This window comes from Opisthocomus hoazin, chromosome 7 (assembly GCF_030867145.1).
Source record: "Opisthocomus hoazin isolate bOpiHoa1 chromosome 7, bOpiHoa1.hap1, whole genome shotgun sequence".
In the NCBI taxonomy this organism is placed as follows: domain Eukaryota; kingdom Metazoa; phylum Chordata; class Aves; order Opisthocomiformes; family Opisthocomidae; genus Opisthocomus; species Opisthocomus hoazin.
The window spans coordinates 55256458-55269762 of NC_134420.1; the positions used below are offsets into that span (position 1 = coordinate 55256458).

General features: G+C 39.7%; 1 protein-coding gene and 1 non-coding gene across 2 annotated transcripts in view; one reads left to right on the forward strand and one right to left on the reverse strand.

Annotated features, from left to right (window-relative positions):
- TDP1 (tyrosyl-DNA phosphodiesterase 1) overlaps positions 1 to 13305 on the forward strand; it is a 55168-nt gene that overhangs the window by 23507 nt on the left and 18356 nt on the right. Inside the window, exons 13-14 of the mRNA XM_075426783.1 lie at positions 4318 to 4425; positions 5946 to 6048. Of these exons, the coding sequence (XP_075282898.1) occupies positions 4318 to 4425; positions 5946 to 6048 (211 nt within the window). The remainder of the gene's footprint in view (positions 1 to 4317; positions 4426 to 5945; positions 6049 to 13305) is intronic.
- TRNAL-AAG (transfer RNA leucine (anticodon AAG)) lies at positions 13158 to 13239 on the reverse strand. Its single transcript has one exon. It is a non-coding gene; the product is annotated as a tRNA-Leu (tRNA).

Here is a 13305-nt window from a genome sequence, read left to right on the forward strand (position 1 = left end):
GGTTGTATTCCAGAGAGCACAAGAGCTCTCAATCCCCAAGTGTAAGAAGTCGGGCAGAGAGGGGAAGAGACCGGCAAGGCTGAGACAAGAGATGCTGGTCGAACTAAGAAAGAAGAGGGAACTGCACAGGCAGTGGAAGCAGGGACTGGCTTCCTGGGAAGAGTACAGGGAAGCTGCCCGGTTGTGTAGGGATGGGGTCAGGAAGGCCGAGGCACAGCTGGAGCTGAACTTGGCAAGGAATGCCAAAAATAACAAGAAGGGCTTCTACAGGTATGTCAGCCGGAAAAAGATGGTCAAAGAAAGCGTACCCTCGCTCATGAGCGAGACCGGCAAACTGGTAACAGCAGATGAGGAGAAAGCTGAGGTACTCAACTTTTTTGCCTCAGTCTTCACTGGCAACCTCTCTCCTCGCCCCTCCCGAGTCGATGAATGGCATGAAGGAGACCAGGAGGGTAAAATCCCTCCAGCTGTAAGTGAAGACCAGGTTCGGGACCTCCTGAAGAACCTAAACGTATGCAAGTCCATGGGACCTGATGAGATGCATCCCAGAGTCCTGAGGGAACTGGCTGACGTAGTTGCCAAGCCACTCTCCATGATATTTAAAAAGTCATGGCAGTCAGGGGAAGTTCCCAGTGACTGGAAAGAGGGAAACATCATGCCCCTTTTCAAAAAGGGTAGAAAGGAAGACCCTGGGAACTACCGACGTGTGAGCGTCAGCTCTGTGCCTGGGAAGATCATGGAACAGATCCTCCTAGAAGATATGCTAAGGCACATGGAGGCCAGGGAGGTGATTCGAGACAGCCAGCATGGCTTCACCAAGGGCAAGTCCTGCCTCACCAACCTAGTGGCTTTCTATGATGGTGTAACAACAAGGGTGGACAAGGGAAAACCTATGGACGTCATCTATCTGGATTTTTGTAAAGCCTTTGACACGGTCCCCCACAACATCCTTCTCTCTAAATTGGAGAGCCATGGATTTGATGGGTGGACCCTTCGGTGGATAAGGAATTGGTTGGATGGTCGCAGCCAAAGGGTAGTGGTCAACGGCTCAATGTCCAGATGGAGACCAATGACGAGTGGAGTCCCTCAGGGGTCCGTACTGGGACCGGTGCTGTTCAATATATTCATCAATGACATGGACAGCGACATCGAGTGTACCCTCAGCAAGTTTGCAGATGACACCAAGCTGAGTGGTACGGTCGAGACACCAGAAGGATGGGATGCCATCCAGAGGGACCTGGACAAGCTGGAGAGGTGGGCCTGTGTGAACCTCATGAGGTTCAACAAGGCCAAGTGCAAGGTCCTACACCTGGGTCGGGGTAATCCCTGGTATCAATACAGGCTGGGGGATGAAAGGATCGAGAGCAGCCCTGCTGAGAGGGACTTGGGGGTACTGATAGACGAAAGGCTGGACATGAGCCGGCAATGTGCACTGGCAGCCCAGAAGGCCAACCGTGTCCTGGGCTGCATCAAGAGAAGCGTGGCCAGCAGGTCGAGAGAGGTGATTCTGCCCCTCTACTCTGCTCTGGTGAGACCTCACCTGGAGTACTGCGTTCAGCTCTGGAGCCCTCAGCACAAGAAGGACATGGAACTGTTGGAGCGGGTCCAAAGGAGGGCTACAAAAATGATCCGAGGGCTGGAGCACCTCTCCTATGAGGACAGGCTGAGAGAGTTGGGCTTGTTTAGCCTGGAGAAGAGAAGGCTGTGGGGAGACCTGATTGCAGCCTTTCAGTACTTAAAGGGAGCCTATAGGAAAGATGGGGACAATCTTTTTAGTAGAGACAGCAGTGACAGGACGAGGGGTAATGGTTTTAAACTAAAACAGGGTAGGTTTAGGCTGGATATAAGGAAGAAATTCTTTACAATGAGGGTTGTGAAACACTGGAACGGGTTGCCCAGAGAGGTAGTGGAGGCCCCATCCCTGGAAACATTCAAGACCAGGTTGGACAGGGCTCTGAGCAACCTGATCTAGTTAGTTGTGTCCCTGCTCGCTGTGGGGGGGTTGGACTAGATGACCTCTGGAGGTCCTTTCTGACCCAAAGCTTTCTATGATTCTATGATTCTATGATTTACCTCTGATGAGACTGAATATACCTGAAGTCAACTGCAACATGAAATCAGTCCTGTGTACGTCCTCTGCCAGCTGCATTCTGATGAAAAGTTTACAGCTTAAAATGTGTTGAGCCAACTTGACTAGAAGTAGCCTGAAATTGTTATAATGATATATGGTCTCATCCTTGCTGTGCAAAGCAACTACACTTGGTTTTTTACTTTAGGCTTTTTGTGATCTGTTTTGGCTTTTTCTAAAATATGTCAGGTGAAGTTGAATTCTAGCTGTATTAAGAATAGATTAAATGAGGTACTGTACCTATCTGAAACCCCTTCCAGTTCTTTTGGTTTATGTTTCCATTATGCAGTCTGGAGATATGCGACTTTTAGGCTGAAGGGAAAACATCTCTTAAGTACTTCTTTGCTAATAATACTTTAATTACTTAACAAACAAACAAAAAAAAATCACAGAACAACCAAACCTGATCGAAGAACACAATCGCTTTCTTTCCCCTTTTTGTCCTTACATATTTATACTGAATTAAAGAAAATACAGCCAAAATGTATGCTCCCCTTTCTGATTTTAACTTTCTGGAATACCAGTTTCAATCACTTCTAATTGCAGATAATTTCAGTTACATTACCATATAATGTGAATGCAAGAGAAGCGGTAGTCTTGTTAAAACACAGTGCTTAATTGTGTCTGTCAAAGATGGTAAGGAAGCAAAAAAGCAGTAGGCTTAAATAGTATATTCAAATTATTGCAGTTAGTAGTGGGGGGAGAAGTTTGTTCTCAACTAAGGCAGTAAGATAAAGCTAAAAAAACCCTGTATTCAATTTCCAGTTCTGCTATTTTTCTTGGGTTTCATTTCTACAGTGTTACTGGAGTGGTCTAAAAATTTTTGTGCCTTAAATTTAATGTTTGCCCAAAATGTCAGTTACTAGATAAAAGCCTCTAACAAGAACTGTTGAGTTATGGTATAGCCTTACAGTCTGTGTGTGCATAGAGTTCTGTGGGGGAACAGAAGTTTAGTTAGCTGTGTCTGTATCCTGTATCTTTTAGTCTGTTCTTCAAAAACAGACTTCAGTGTGGCTTGCATCAAAATATAAAGATTTCTAGTTTGCTTCAAGCATGCATACAGTGTTTCAGCTCTTTCCCTTTAGGAATACAGAACCAGTTCTCAGAAATGGTTTCCTTTCATTCATGGAAGGATAGGGTTGTTGAAATAAGTAGGTCTTGACCCCTGAACTGCAAAGCCTCTTGATATAACTCTTGTGAAAGTTAGTCCTGAAAGTCAACTTAGGTAAATAATTCCAGCCCTTCCACTTCAATCTTCTTAGGCTTTGAAATGAACATAGTTCACTTAAGAGGTTTTTTGGAGCTGATCGATTCCTCTTGATTTTCCTTTTAGAAGAGAATGCTAAATTAGGGAAATAAGATTGTGGCAACTCAAACCAGAGCCTATTATATTCCAAACTGAGGAAAGAAAAGTCTCTGGGTTGAGGAAGGTGTATTTGGAAGCCTTCTTCCTGATGTTGAGTGAGGACTAGCAGCTGTGAGTGGAAAGTGCTTCTAAATACCATGATTACATACCTTCAGTTATGTGTATATATATTTACTGCTTGCTTACAGTCTAGTTATGTAACATTGATGCTGAATTACCACAGCAATGGTTTGTTGTTTTAAACTAGCTTTTATATATGTGTGTATATATACACATAGATAAGACATTTACTCTTTCAAGCCCCCAAATTTCTCAGTGGCTTAGGGGCACAGAAAAGGGAAGATGAAGGGTAGTGTCAACAGTCTGTCAGTTGCTCGCTGCCTCTACTTCATGCATAATAAATTGTAATGAGCTTGGGGAATTCTGTGAGGTTTAGTTTGGTGCCAAGCTCCTTTGCTTAAAGGCATAACCGTCAATAGTCTTCAAAGAAGAAATACTGGCTGGAAGCTTAGGCTTAGTTTCCTGAGTGCTAGCTGGAGTGGAGGGACGGAAAAAACTTGTTAGGAGAGCCTGATTCACTGAAGAGAATATCTGTCTGGTTTGTAAAGAAAAAAAAAAATCTAGTCCTTTTGGCTTCTAATAAGATTGGATGTCAGGATTAAAAATTCAGTTAAAGTTTTTTTTTTTTCTGCCTTTCTGTAGTGGGGGGGATGGGGAAGTATTAAATGTTGCAAGTGTAGGATAGTATTAGTGTAGTATAGTGAGTATGTTTTAGACCTCAAAATAAAACTGTATATGAAAAGAATTCCTTTTCTTTTTCTAGCAAATGGTCAGCAGAAGTCTCGGGTCGAAGTCATGCCATACCTCACATTAAGACATATATGAGACCCTCTCCTGACTTCCAGAAGATTGCATGGTTCTTAGTTACAAGGTAAACAACTAATATGCCTGTCACTTTAAAAAAAATAAGTCATGTATAAAGTTCTTGTCAGTTGCAGGCCCAGGTGAGGTACTGCCATAATCCTCATACTACTGTAAGTAGTGATATGAATTTTTGTCGATATTTAATGTTTCTTCTGACATTGCCCATTTAGGGGCTGCAAGTTGAAATGATTATGTTAGAAACTGTTGGCAATTGCACCAAAATCTTGTCTGAGCTGTAACTGCCGATTTCAGGGCTCAGCATCAACTGAAGTGTTAAGTATTTTTAAACCTTGGGTTGAGTTTCTTTAACACATGCTGTATGTGAATGTGCTGGTTTGTACAAAATAGATATGGGTTAAGCCAAAATTTATCCTTCCACTGCCTTACTGCAAAACATGTAGATACCTAATATTTAGAATCTCACCTTTTGTCAGATTGAGTTGTTCAGCAGTCTAGCTTGAAATCTAGCTCTGTGTTTCTATTGTTTGGTTTTTAAGGAAGCCAAAAGAAGGAGCAAGAAATTTCTTGATGTGAGGGCAGAATGTCTTATTCTGAATGAAAAATACAGATACGTTTCAGTTTTTGCCAAAACTGTTTTTTGTGCAGCCTGTATGCTATAGATCATGATCTTTCTATCCTTGCTCTTCAATACTCAGTTACTTTAATCTTTTTTCCTCTTTATATTCTGGCTTTTTAAATTTAATCACTCATACTGTTGCCTGCAATAGTAATAGTGACTAAGGTGCTTGTTAAAGGATTTAAGTCATTCAGATCTGATGCTGAGTCCATCTAATATGGAAATTCATGGTTGCTTTTGGTTTTTTCTCATGTTTATTCTATTCCACCATATGCTACTATGACAAAGCATCCAGTAGGGCTGTCAGTTAAAACATAATGTGAAGCTTTGTGTTTTGGTGTACAGGTAGATTTTGACAACAGAATTGCATTTATTTTTTGACTACGAACTTGATCTACTTCTTAGCAGATGCGTATAAAGGATCAACTACAGCATGCTGCTGAACAGCACATTAAAACAAAAATGCCTCTTCAATAAATACTTGTTTTCATAAATATATCAAAGAACAAAATGCCAGGAGCCAAAGATATTGTTTAACACTTGTAAAAATGCTCTGTAATAAACGTATTATTATGTAACTAGTCATAATTGATCTAGCCTTTAATCTTCCTAAGTCATCACGTTGAAACTATGTACCAGTACAAAGTTCCTTTCTGAAATGTGCAGAGAAGATTCAAAAGGCTGAATTTGTCTTGTAGATTTGTATGACACAAGTAGGCTTGTATAATTATCCACGTGTTGTATGAATACCCTTCTATATATTGTCTCTGCTACTCCCACTGTGCTGTAAAAATAGCAATAAAGAATAACACCCAAATCACTTCTTATGAAAAGACTGTTCTAATTGAAATAAGGTTTCCTGCTAGAAGTACGTTGCTACAGCTGGGGTACTTAAGCGTTTTCTGCTGTGAAGATTATGCCTCACTGAAATGCTTTGTTTCTCTTTGCAGTGCCAATCTATCTAAAGCAGCTTGGGGAGCTCTGGAGAAAAATGGTACTCAACTGATGATCCGTTCTTACGAACTTGGAGTCCTTTTCTTGCCTTCAGCATTTGTAAGTTCATAGTTCAAGTACAAATCCTGGCATAAACTGAGAATCCGCAAATATTCATGAATACAAATGTGAATGCATTATCTGCTTACTAGGTTCTGTGTTTCCAGCTTTCTAACCTAATAGCAAGTGGAGTTCACGCTACACTAGGTATTCTTTAAAATAGAAATGATCTGTCTTCCTACACAGCAAGTACGATTTTGATATTGATGTGACTTTTGTTGTGTTACTGAAAGACAGTAACATTTTAAAATTGTAACATACACTAAATGCTGCTGGAAAGGCTGATCAAATATCTTCTTTTGTGCTTCTTAAAACAAGGCCGTGAGTGCATATTCACACTGAAGTGATGTGTATGGGTTGCAACTTGAAAAATAATTCCTGGTGTTGCACTGATTTCTGTTCTTGCTTTCTCACTCAAATGCATTTGCTAAGCCGTGTGACTGTCTTCTCAAACTTTCTGCTTTAAGAACAAGTTCTCAAATGCAGCTTCTAAAGTCCCTGACACAAATCTAAGAACATCTTCATAAAAGCTGAAGGATTGTATCTTCTAAGCCGATGTGACAGGAGCCTCAGTATGTAGAAGACAAGCTTGACCCAGAATGACTACCGTTCTAGCTTGTGGAGTGGGGGACTGGGAGATGTAAAATGTTTTCATGGTAACTAAGGTCCATCTACCTTGTAGTCCAGTCTTGGTGCGGTTGTAGCAGATACCATGGGGATTAGCATAATAAACAGTATGTGTGTGATATCTCTTTAGTATGTGTGTGATATCTCTTTAGTATGTGTTCCCTATGCTTTATTTTAAAGGCTTTCCAGGATGAAAATTGTATCCAGACCATGACGGTTAGTAGCCAGAACTCGGCTAATTGTCTGAACACATCAAGTTCCTTATTGAACTACCCTTGCTGGTTTTTAACCTCCTACAGAATCCGGTGGTAGTGAGTTCCGTGACTTAATTGTGCATTGTATTTGAGAAAAAGCTTCCCTTTTTTTGTTTAGATTCTTTTTTGTCTTATTTAAATCTACTGCCTGATAGTGGGGAGATGGGAGTTTCATGTTCCCAGTGTTGATTCCTCCATCTCTCTAGTGAACCTGTTAATACCAAAATGTTATCAACAGCAGTTAGTCTCTGATCAGAAACTATTCAGACTCCCTGTATGAAATTTCTTTTCCAGAGAAAAAAATTCAGAGTTCCTCTGAAAAAGCATTCTTATGCTAAAAGTCTTTAGAAATATTTTTCTGGTGAAGAATACATCTCTTTCTTGGATAATGTTTACGGATATTCACATAACGTTTCATCATTTCTCTTGGTTAGTAATGTACTCCCAAATGAATATTTACTAATATTATGGCATTGTAAAAATGTTTACCTACCATAACTGTATAATTGTAGTCTTCTAAAATTGCAGTATTAAGATCGATGGTTTCTGGCTGTAGCTAAAGAACTCTTGTATCTCACTCTTGACAGTTATTAAGGAGTTTACGTAGTGGTGTGGTCTCTGATGTTGTGAACATTAGAGACAATCTCAGACATCATTTTTCAGCATGGTTTATGTGAAAGAAAGCTTTTAGAGGAAATGTGGTGATGAGAGACCAAAACAAGAAAAATACTACAACTTCCTGTAGTAGGTTTTGATATCACTGCAATCTTTAAAAAAAGTCATACATCACTTGTGTAAACAACTATTAATAATGGAACAATGAAGCACTGAGCAAAAAAATTGTACAAAAAGATTTGACTTTTAACAGCAGCTGACCTCGAGGGATAAAATAATGTTCTAAGAAGTTGGCTAGATGCTGCTAAGCAAATAATTTACATATGATATTATGGTGCTGGTATGATTGTACTTAGTGGATGAAATTTTTTGTATGAACATAACTGATCACCAGATTGTGCAGTCATTTTATGTAATTTGAATATTTCTGTTCTGACTTGTGCTTTTCCATGCATTACTAGTTTTGGAAAACATACTTAAAGTGGGTAGAAAATCAGGAATAATTGAGTTAGCCTTTTTGCAAGGAGTGACCATACCTGTTTCAGATCTGAGCAATCTGCAAAATTTTCACTTTAAAAAAAGAACAAAACAACAATAAAAACCCCACCCCCAAAAACCCTCTATGAGAACGTTTGGCTTGCATTCCATCCTGAATCTTGCATTCCACACGGGATTTCTTATATGTGGAGCAGGGGAGAGGAAGCACCAGAACATTTTTCAGAGGGCCAAAACTTATTTTAAAACATCTCAAATTTTCTTCCCCACACCTAAAATTGCAAGTCTTAATGCCTTTGACCTCTTTCTTTAAGTTTTTCTATAACTCAGTTTAATTCTAAAATTGGACTTCATTTTGATGAATGGAATTATTGGTTCAGGAGCATTTATTGGAAATACAGAAGGTTCTGAAGCACTTGAACATTAGAAAATTTCAGTGTTCTGAAGTTAAAACTTTACCTTCTTTGCAAACTAGTTAGACCTTTCTGCTATTAATGACTTTTTCATCATTCTGGATGTTTGTTTACACCAAAATTATCAATGTTTTTGTTACTTCTCACAGTCTCATCTTAACAGTTGGACTAAAATCCACTTAGCTATTTCAAAGATTGAGAATTGTTAAAAATGGAATTGTATTTTTACTCTTGTGCTATATCAAAATAACCAGAATTTAAATACAGTGTCTAAGCTAAGTTTATTGATGATTAAAAACACATTGGATACTTATTAAGCATCTGCTCCAGCCGTTAGCAGGAGCCTGCAGGCCTGTTTGCACAAGAAAACTTACAGATTCTGCTGTAAATCCAATATGAGTACTAGAAATGACAACTGTGAAGAACGGTTTTGGTAAATACTCTCGGGTAAACAGTTCTTAATGAAGCTCAAGCCTTGTGGTCATCAGGGTGAGAGGCAAAAAAGTTGTTTGTTGGCTCTGCTCTGAGAAAAAGGTTTAACAAACACTGCAAAAATTCTCTCCCTGCTTTGCCAACCCTGTTTAGGGACCAGAGATAATTCTGCTTGTGTGAGTGGGGGGGACTGCACTGCTTTGAATCTAAAGGGCTTTTCAGCAGTTTCTGCTGAATGCTACATTCATATGCACACTCTAAATTTGTTTATGAAACAAACCCCAGGAAATGGTTTTAAATGTGTAAGAGTCCTTGACTTCTGGTATTCTGTTTTTTCCTTTTGATCAGCCTATTGGAAAAGGCAGTCACAGGGTGTTCCTCTTCCAGTCCCCAAAATGTTCAGGAAAAGATCAAATTCACCTGTTGCTATATAGCTCTGTTATTTTGACATTAGTTGAAGCAGCAAGCAGTGTGAAAACTGCCTGCAGTGCAGAAGAGTCACTGCTGAAAATTTGACCATTAAGTAAGGGAATGAAGAATGTTTATTTTGTTTTTAATATTTGTAGTAGCAAAATGGAGGTAGTATTAATATACTTCATACACTGGGAGCAAGAACTGTAATCTTGTATGGTATGCCTGCAAAGTAATATCGGATTAATTAAAGAAGTAGGATTTGTCTGCTGCCAATCTACTCCACTGCTCCCTACTCTGACTGTTGTGACTGCCCCCTAGAAAAAGATTTCAGGCTTTGACTATAGTAACAGTGTTACTGTGCTGCCTTATCTAACACTTGTATAACTGTCAACTGCACAGCAATAATGAAGTTCTCGTTTTCATCTTGGGAGTGTCCACCTTCTCACTTAATAAGAAAAAATTGTAATGAACAATACAGTTTCTGTGCTGCTTTGATTTCTTAAAGTTGAAAATAAACACAACCTTATATAGCCAGTGTCAAATGCAAAAGGCTAGGGGCCAGCATTTTCAAAACTGGACTTTCATTTGTACCCCTAACATGGTTGTAGAAGTATAAGTAAGTTGCATTGCTGGGGTGGGGTGTGGAGTGGGGTTGTTTGGGAACCCAGTGGCTTTTCAGAGGATGCAGAAACATAGATATCGGGAAGATGAGTCACTGCCAGCAAGTGAATAAGTACTGCTGAAAACAAACTTAGCTGCAGTCATCAAGGATTTGAACGGCTGATGTTTTTTATTGCAGTGTAAATTTATCCTTATGATGCATACACAACACAATGTTATATCTGAAAACCAAAAATAGCTTAATGCACACAAGATGTTTCTTTCTGAGAATTGCTAGTTGATGGTTATAGCAGTAAAGTTCAGTACAAATTGTCAAAACTGTCCAAGAACTGGAGCTAATACAGAGCCATGGTGAGTGTCATGTTATGATTACTGTGCTAGCAGTGTCCGCATTAGTTTAAGGCTTCCTCGGGCATATCTGTACAACTTACCGTCATTACAGTGAACGTGCCTTTCATTAATTAAATGCACTTGTCATGTTTTAGTAGACACCAATGCTTTTGGCAAAGTTTTTTTCTTTATGCAGATTTAGGAGTCAGCATTTCAAAATAGTTCCAAATATCTTTAAATGAGATTTAATCTAGCATCCATAACTTCAGATGACTTGCTCTAAGGCTGTATTTCAGTCTAATGATACTCTGCAGTAGATTTTCTAGTGATAGGATGTGACCCTTGGGATCCAAATCTGTCAAAGATCATTCGTTTCAAAGGTGTTATTAACAGTTAGAGATGAGAATTTTATCTGTTGGGCCATCCTTTGTCATCAAAATCTATGGAAATTTTGTAACTATATTCAGTAAAAAAGGAGCCTTCAACAGGAATGGAAGTAGTTATTTACTCACTGGAGTAAATTAATTCAATTTCTTGGCATACAGCGGATCAAACCGACAAAAATTACTCATACAAACCTGGCCAAGTTCTTGATCTCACTGAGTAGCTGTAGGGCAAGTTCAGCTTTGCAGAAAGAATGCTTACAATCTTTCGTATTGTTGCAGTCATTTTTGTTTGATGTTCAAGGCCTCTCTTCCTTAAACCTACAACTGCTGCAGGATCAGGCCCTCAGCCTAGGAAGAATGACACATTGTGAAGCTTTGCTGCAACTTGAGATCACATTCTGGTGACAAGTAGGTTGCTGTGCCTGTCTGACTTGATAAATCTATTGGAGAATTAACCCCCTGAATCTGGCTTATCTCAAACATGTCAAAGCAATAGTTTACCTTAACATGTGGAACTATGTCATCAGTTGGCCCTACCATGATTGTAGCCTGTCCATGTCTGTCTTCACTCCCTTGCTTGTACTGGCACTGGTGCTCAGTGGATTCCTTGTGTTTTAAACCAACTCAGATTGGCCAAAACCAAACTGCGTGAGTTTTCAAAGTGTTGTACCATGAACCAGCTCAACATGGTCAGGTGAGTGCTAAGGCAAGGAAGAAGTAGGAAGGACAAGTTCAAGGGGACAGAGAGCAGGGAGGTGAGTGGGCCTCATTTGGCCTGGGTTTGGAACCAGAGCCTGTGGAGAAAGCTGGTCAGTGAAGTTTTGGATGAGAATAGGTGTAAATGGCTAGGACCTGGCTGAGGAAGATTCACTGTGCGCTGTGAAGGGTAGAGCCAAGCCCCCAGATATTTTGGTTACTCTGAAGTACCCACTGTTGGGGGAGTGGAAGGCTTTACTTTGGCATATCATAGGCCCATCTCAAAACTCTCAGCAGCCAAAAGCAGATGCTTATGGAAAAGTATAATGGGCAGGCTTGTGTGTTTCTCCCTGAAGATTTCTTGACTTGGAGACTATAGCCTGTTCTGTGAATGCCTCATCTTCTCTTAAATACCTATAAGCTGCTAGCATTCACAACCTGCTCTGGCTGAGTTCCACAACTTAGCAAGGCCACGTGAAGCACAGTGTTCTGAAAAAGTTTCATTTGATGGCTTTCTCTTGCACTGAAAAAGACACGATAACCATGTGATCCCTATTCACCTTGTCTGTCCCACTCTTTCTGTAGAGCTTTGTCAGTTTCTAGACTGAAGAGTCTTTAGCCTGCTCAGTTGCTTCTAGGGTGGAGATGGTTTGATCGTTCTTACTGCTTTTATCCATATTTTTTTTATTTCCTTCTGTCTCATTGGGGTTGGGAGGGAGTTTCCTCACTCATTGAGTCTCTTTGGCCTGCTGTATTATTTAGTCATATGTAATAAGTTAGCCTTGGATTATTTTTCATTCAGAATTGACAGAAAAGTGTACACATGAGAAACAGAATTCTAATATATTGCACATGATGATAAAGTTTAGTTTGATTTTGTTGAATAGCACAGTTAAAATGTATGCGATATAGACGCTTTGTGTAAGTACAATGCTTTCTCTACAGCCCTTACAACACTTTCTTGTCTTATGTAAATTATAGAAAGCCTGCAAATATGTGCTCCTATGCAGGTGGCTGTACTAGAAGAGATAGTCTTAAGTTTGAGTTTCAGACCTCTCAGAACACAGCTTAATTGAAGCACATATAAAACTTGCAAGAATATGTATGTAATATTTAATACCTATTTTGGAAGAGGATAGTTCTTTTCCTCATAGTTAATGAAGTACTGATACTTAATTGTGAAGACTGGCAACCAGAAAAAAACCAAGTCACCTGTCAGTAGTCACATGATACAGTGTATATGGGAGCGAAGTGGGTCGAGGGGCTGCAGCTGTCTACTGGGAAGTGTCTGTTGAGACACCTGATAACAAGGAGGTGGTCAGAGACACAAATATTAATACTTGTCTTATGTACAAGTTGTAATGCTTAGCTTGTGAATCTCTTACGTATATGTCCTCAAGTTAACTCTGCATAGAATAAGTGCCTCTGATAACTTAGGCTGGTGTTCAGAGCTTTTGTTGTTCAGTGTGGTTTTAACATACTAGGTGGCAGAGTAGTCTTAGATGAAGATAATGGAGAACTAAGAGCAGACTAATATTTTTAGAAACGAATTTTTTTATGTTTTTGCAATTAAAAATATACAGGATACAAACTAGATGCAGTGCTTTGAAACATGACGGAGCATTCCTAGGCCTCAAGCTACTCAGTGTAGTCTCGCTGTTGGAATGCCAATTTAATAATGCCAATTTCTAGTAGTTCTGTTTCTTCCAGTTGTTTCATGCAGTTTGAGCACCAAGTTAATGGTATTTTTTCTGGCAGAAGACTTAAAATCATAGAATCATTTAGGTTGGAAAAGGCCTTTAAGAGTCCAACTGTTAAAACATTTCTGGCAGCGGTGGGATTCAAACCCACGCCCCCAAAGAGGCTGGAGCCTTAATCCAGCACCTTAGACCGCTCGGCCACACTACCCTGGTGGATATACATGGTATGCACTTAATAGTCCTGATCTTAAAAACTCCATTACCTCTGCAGTTT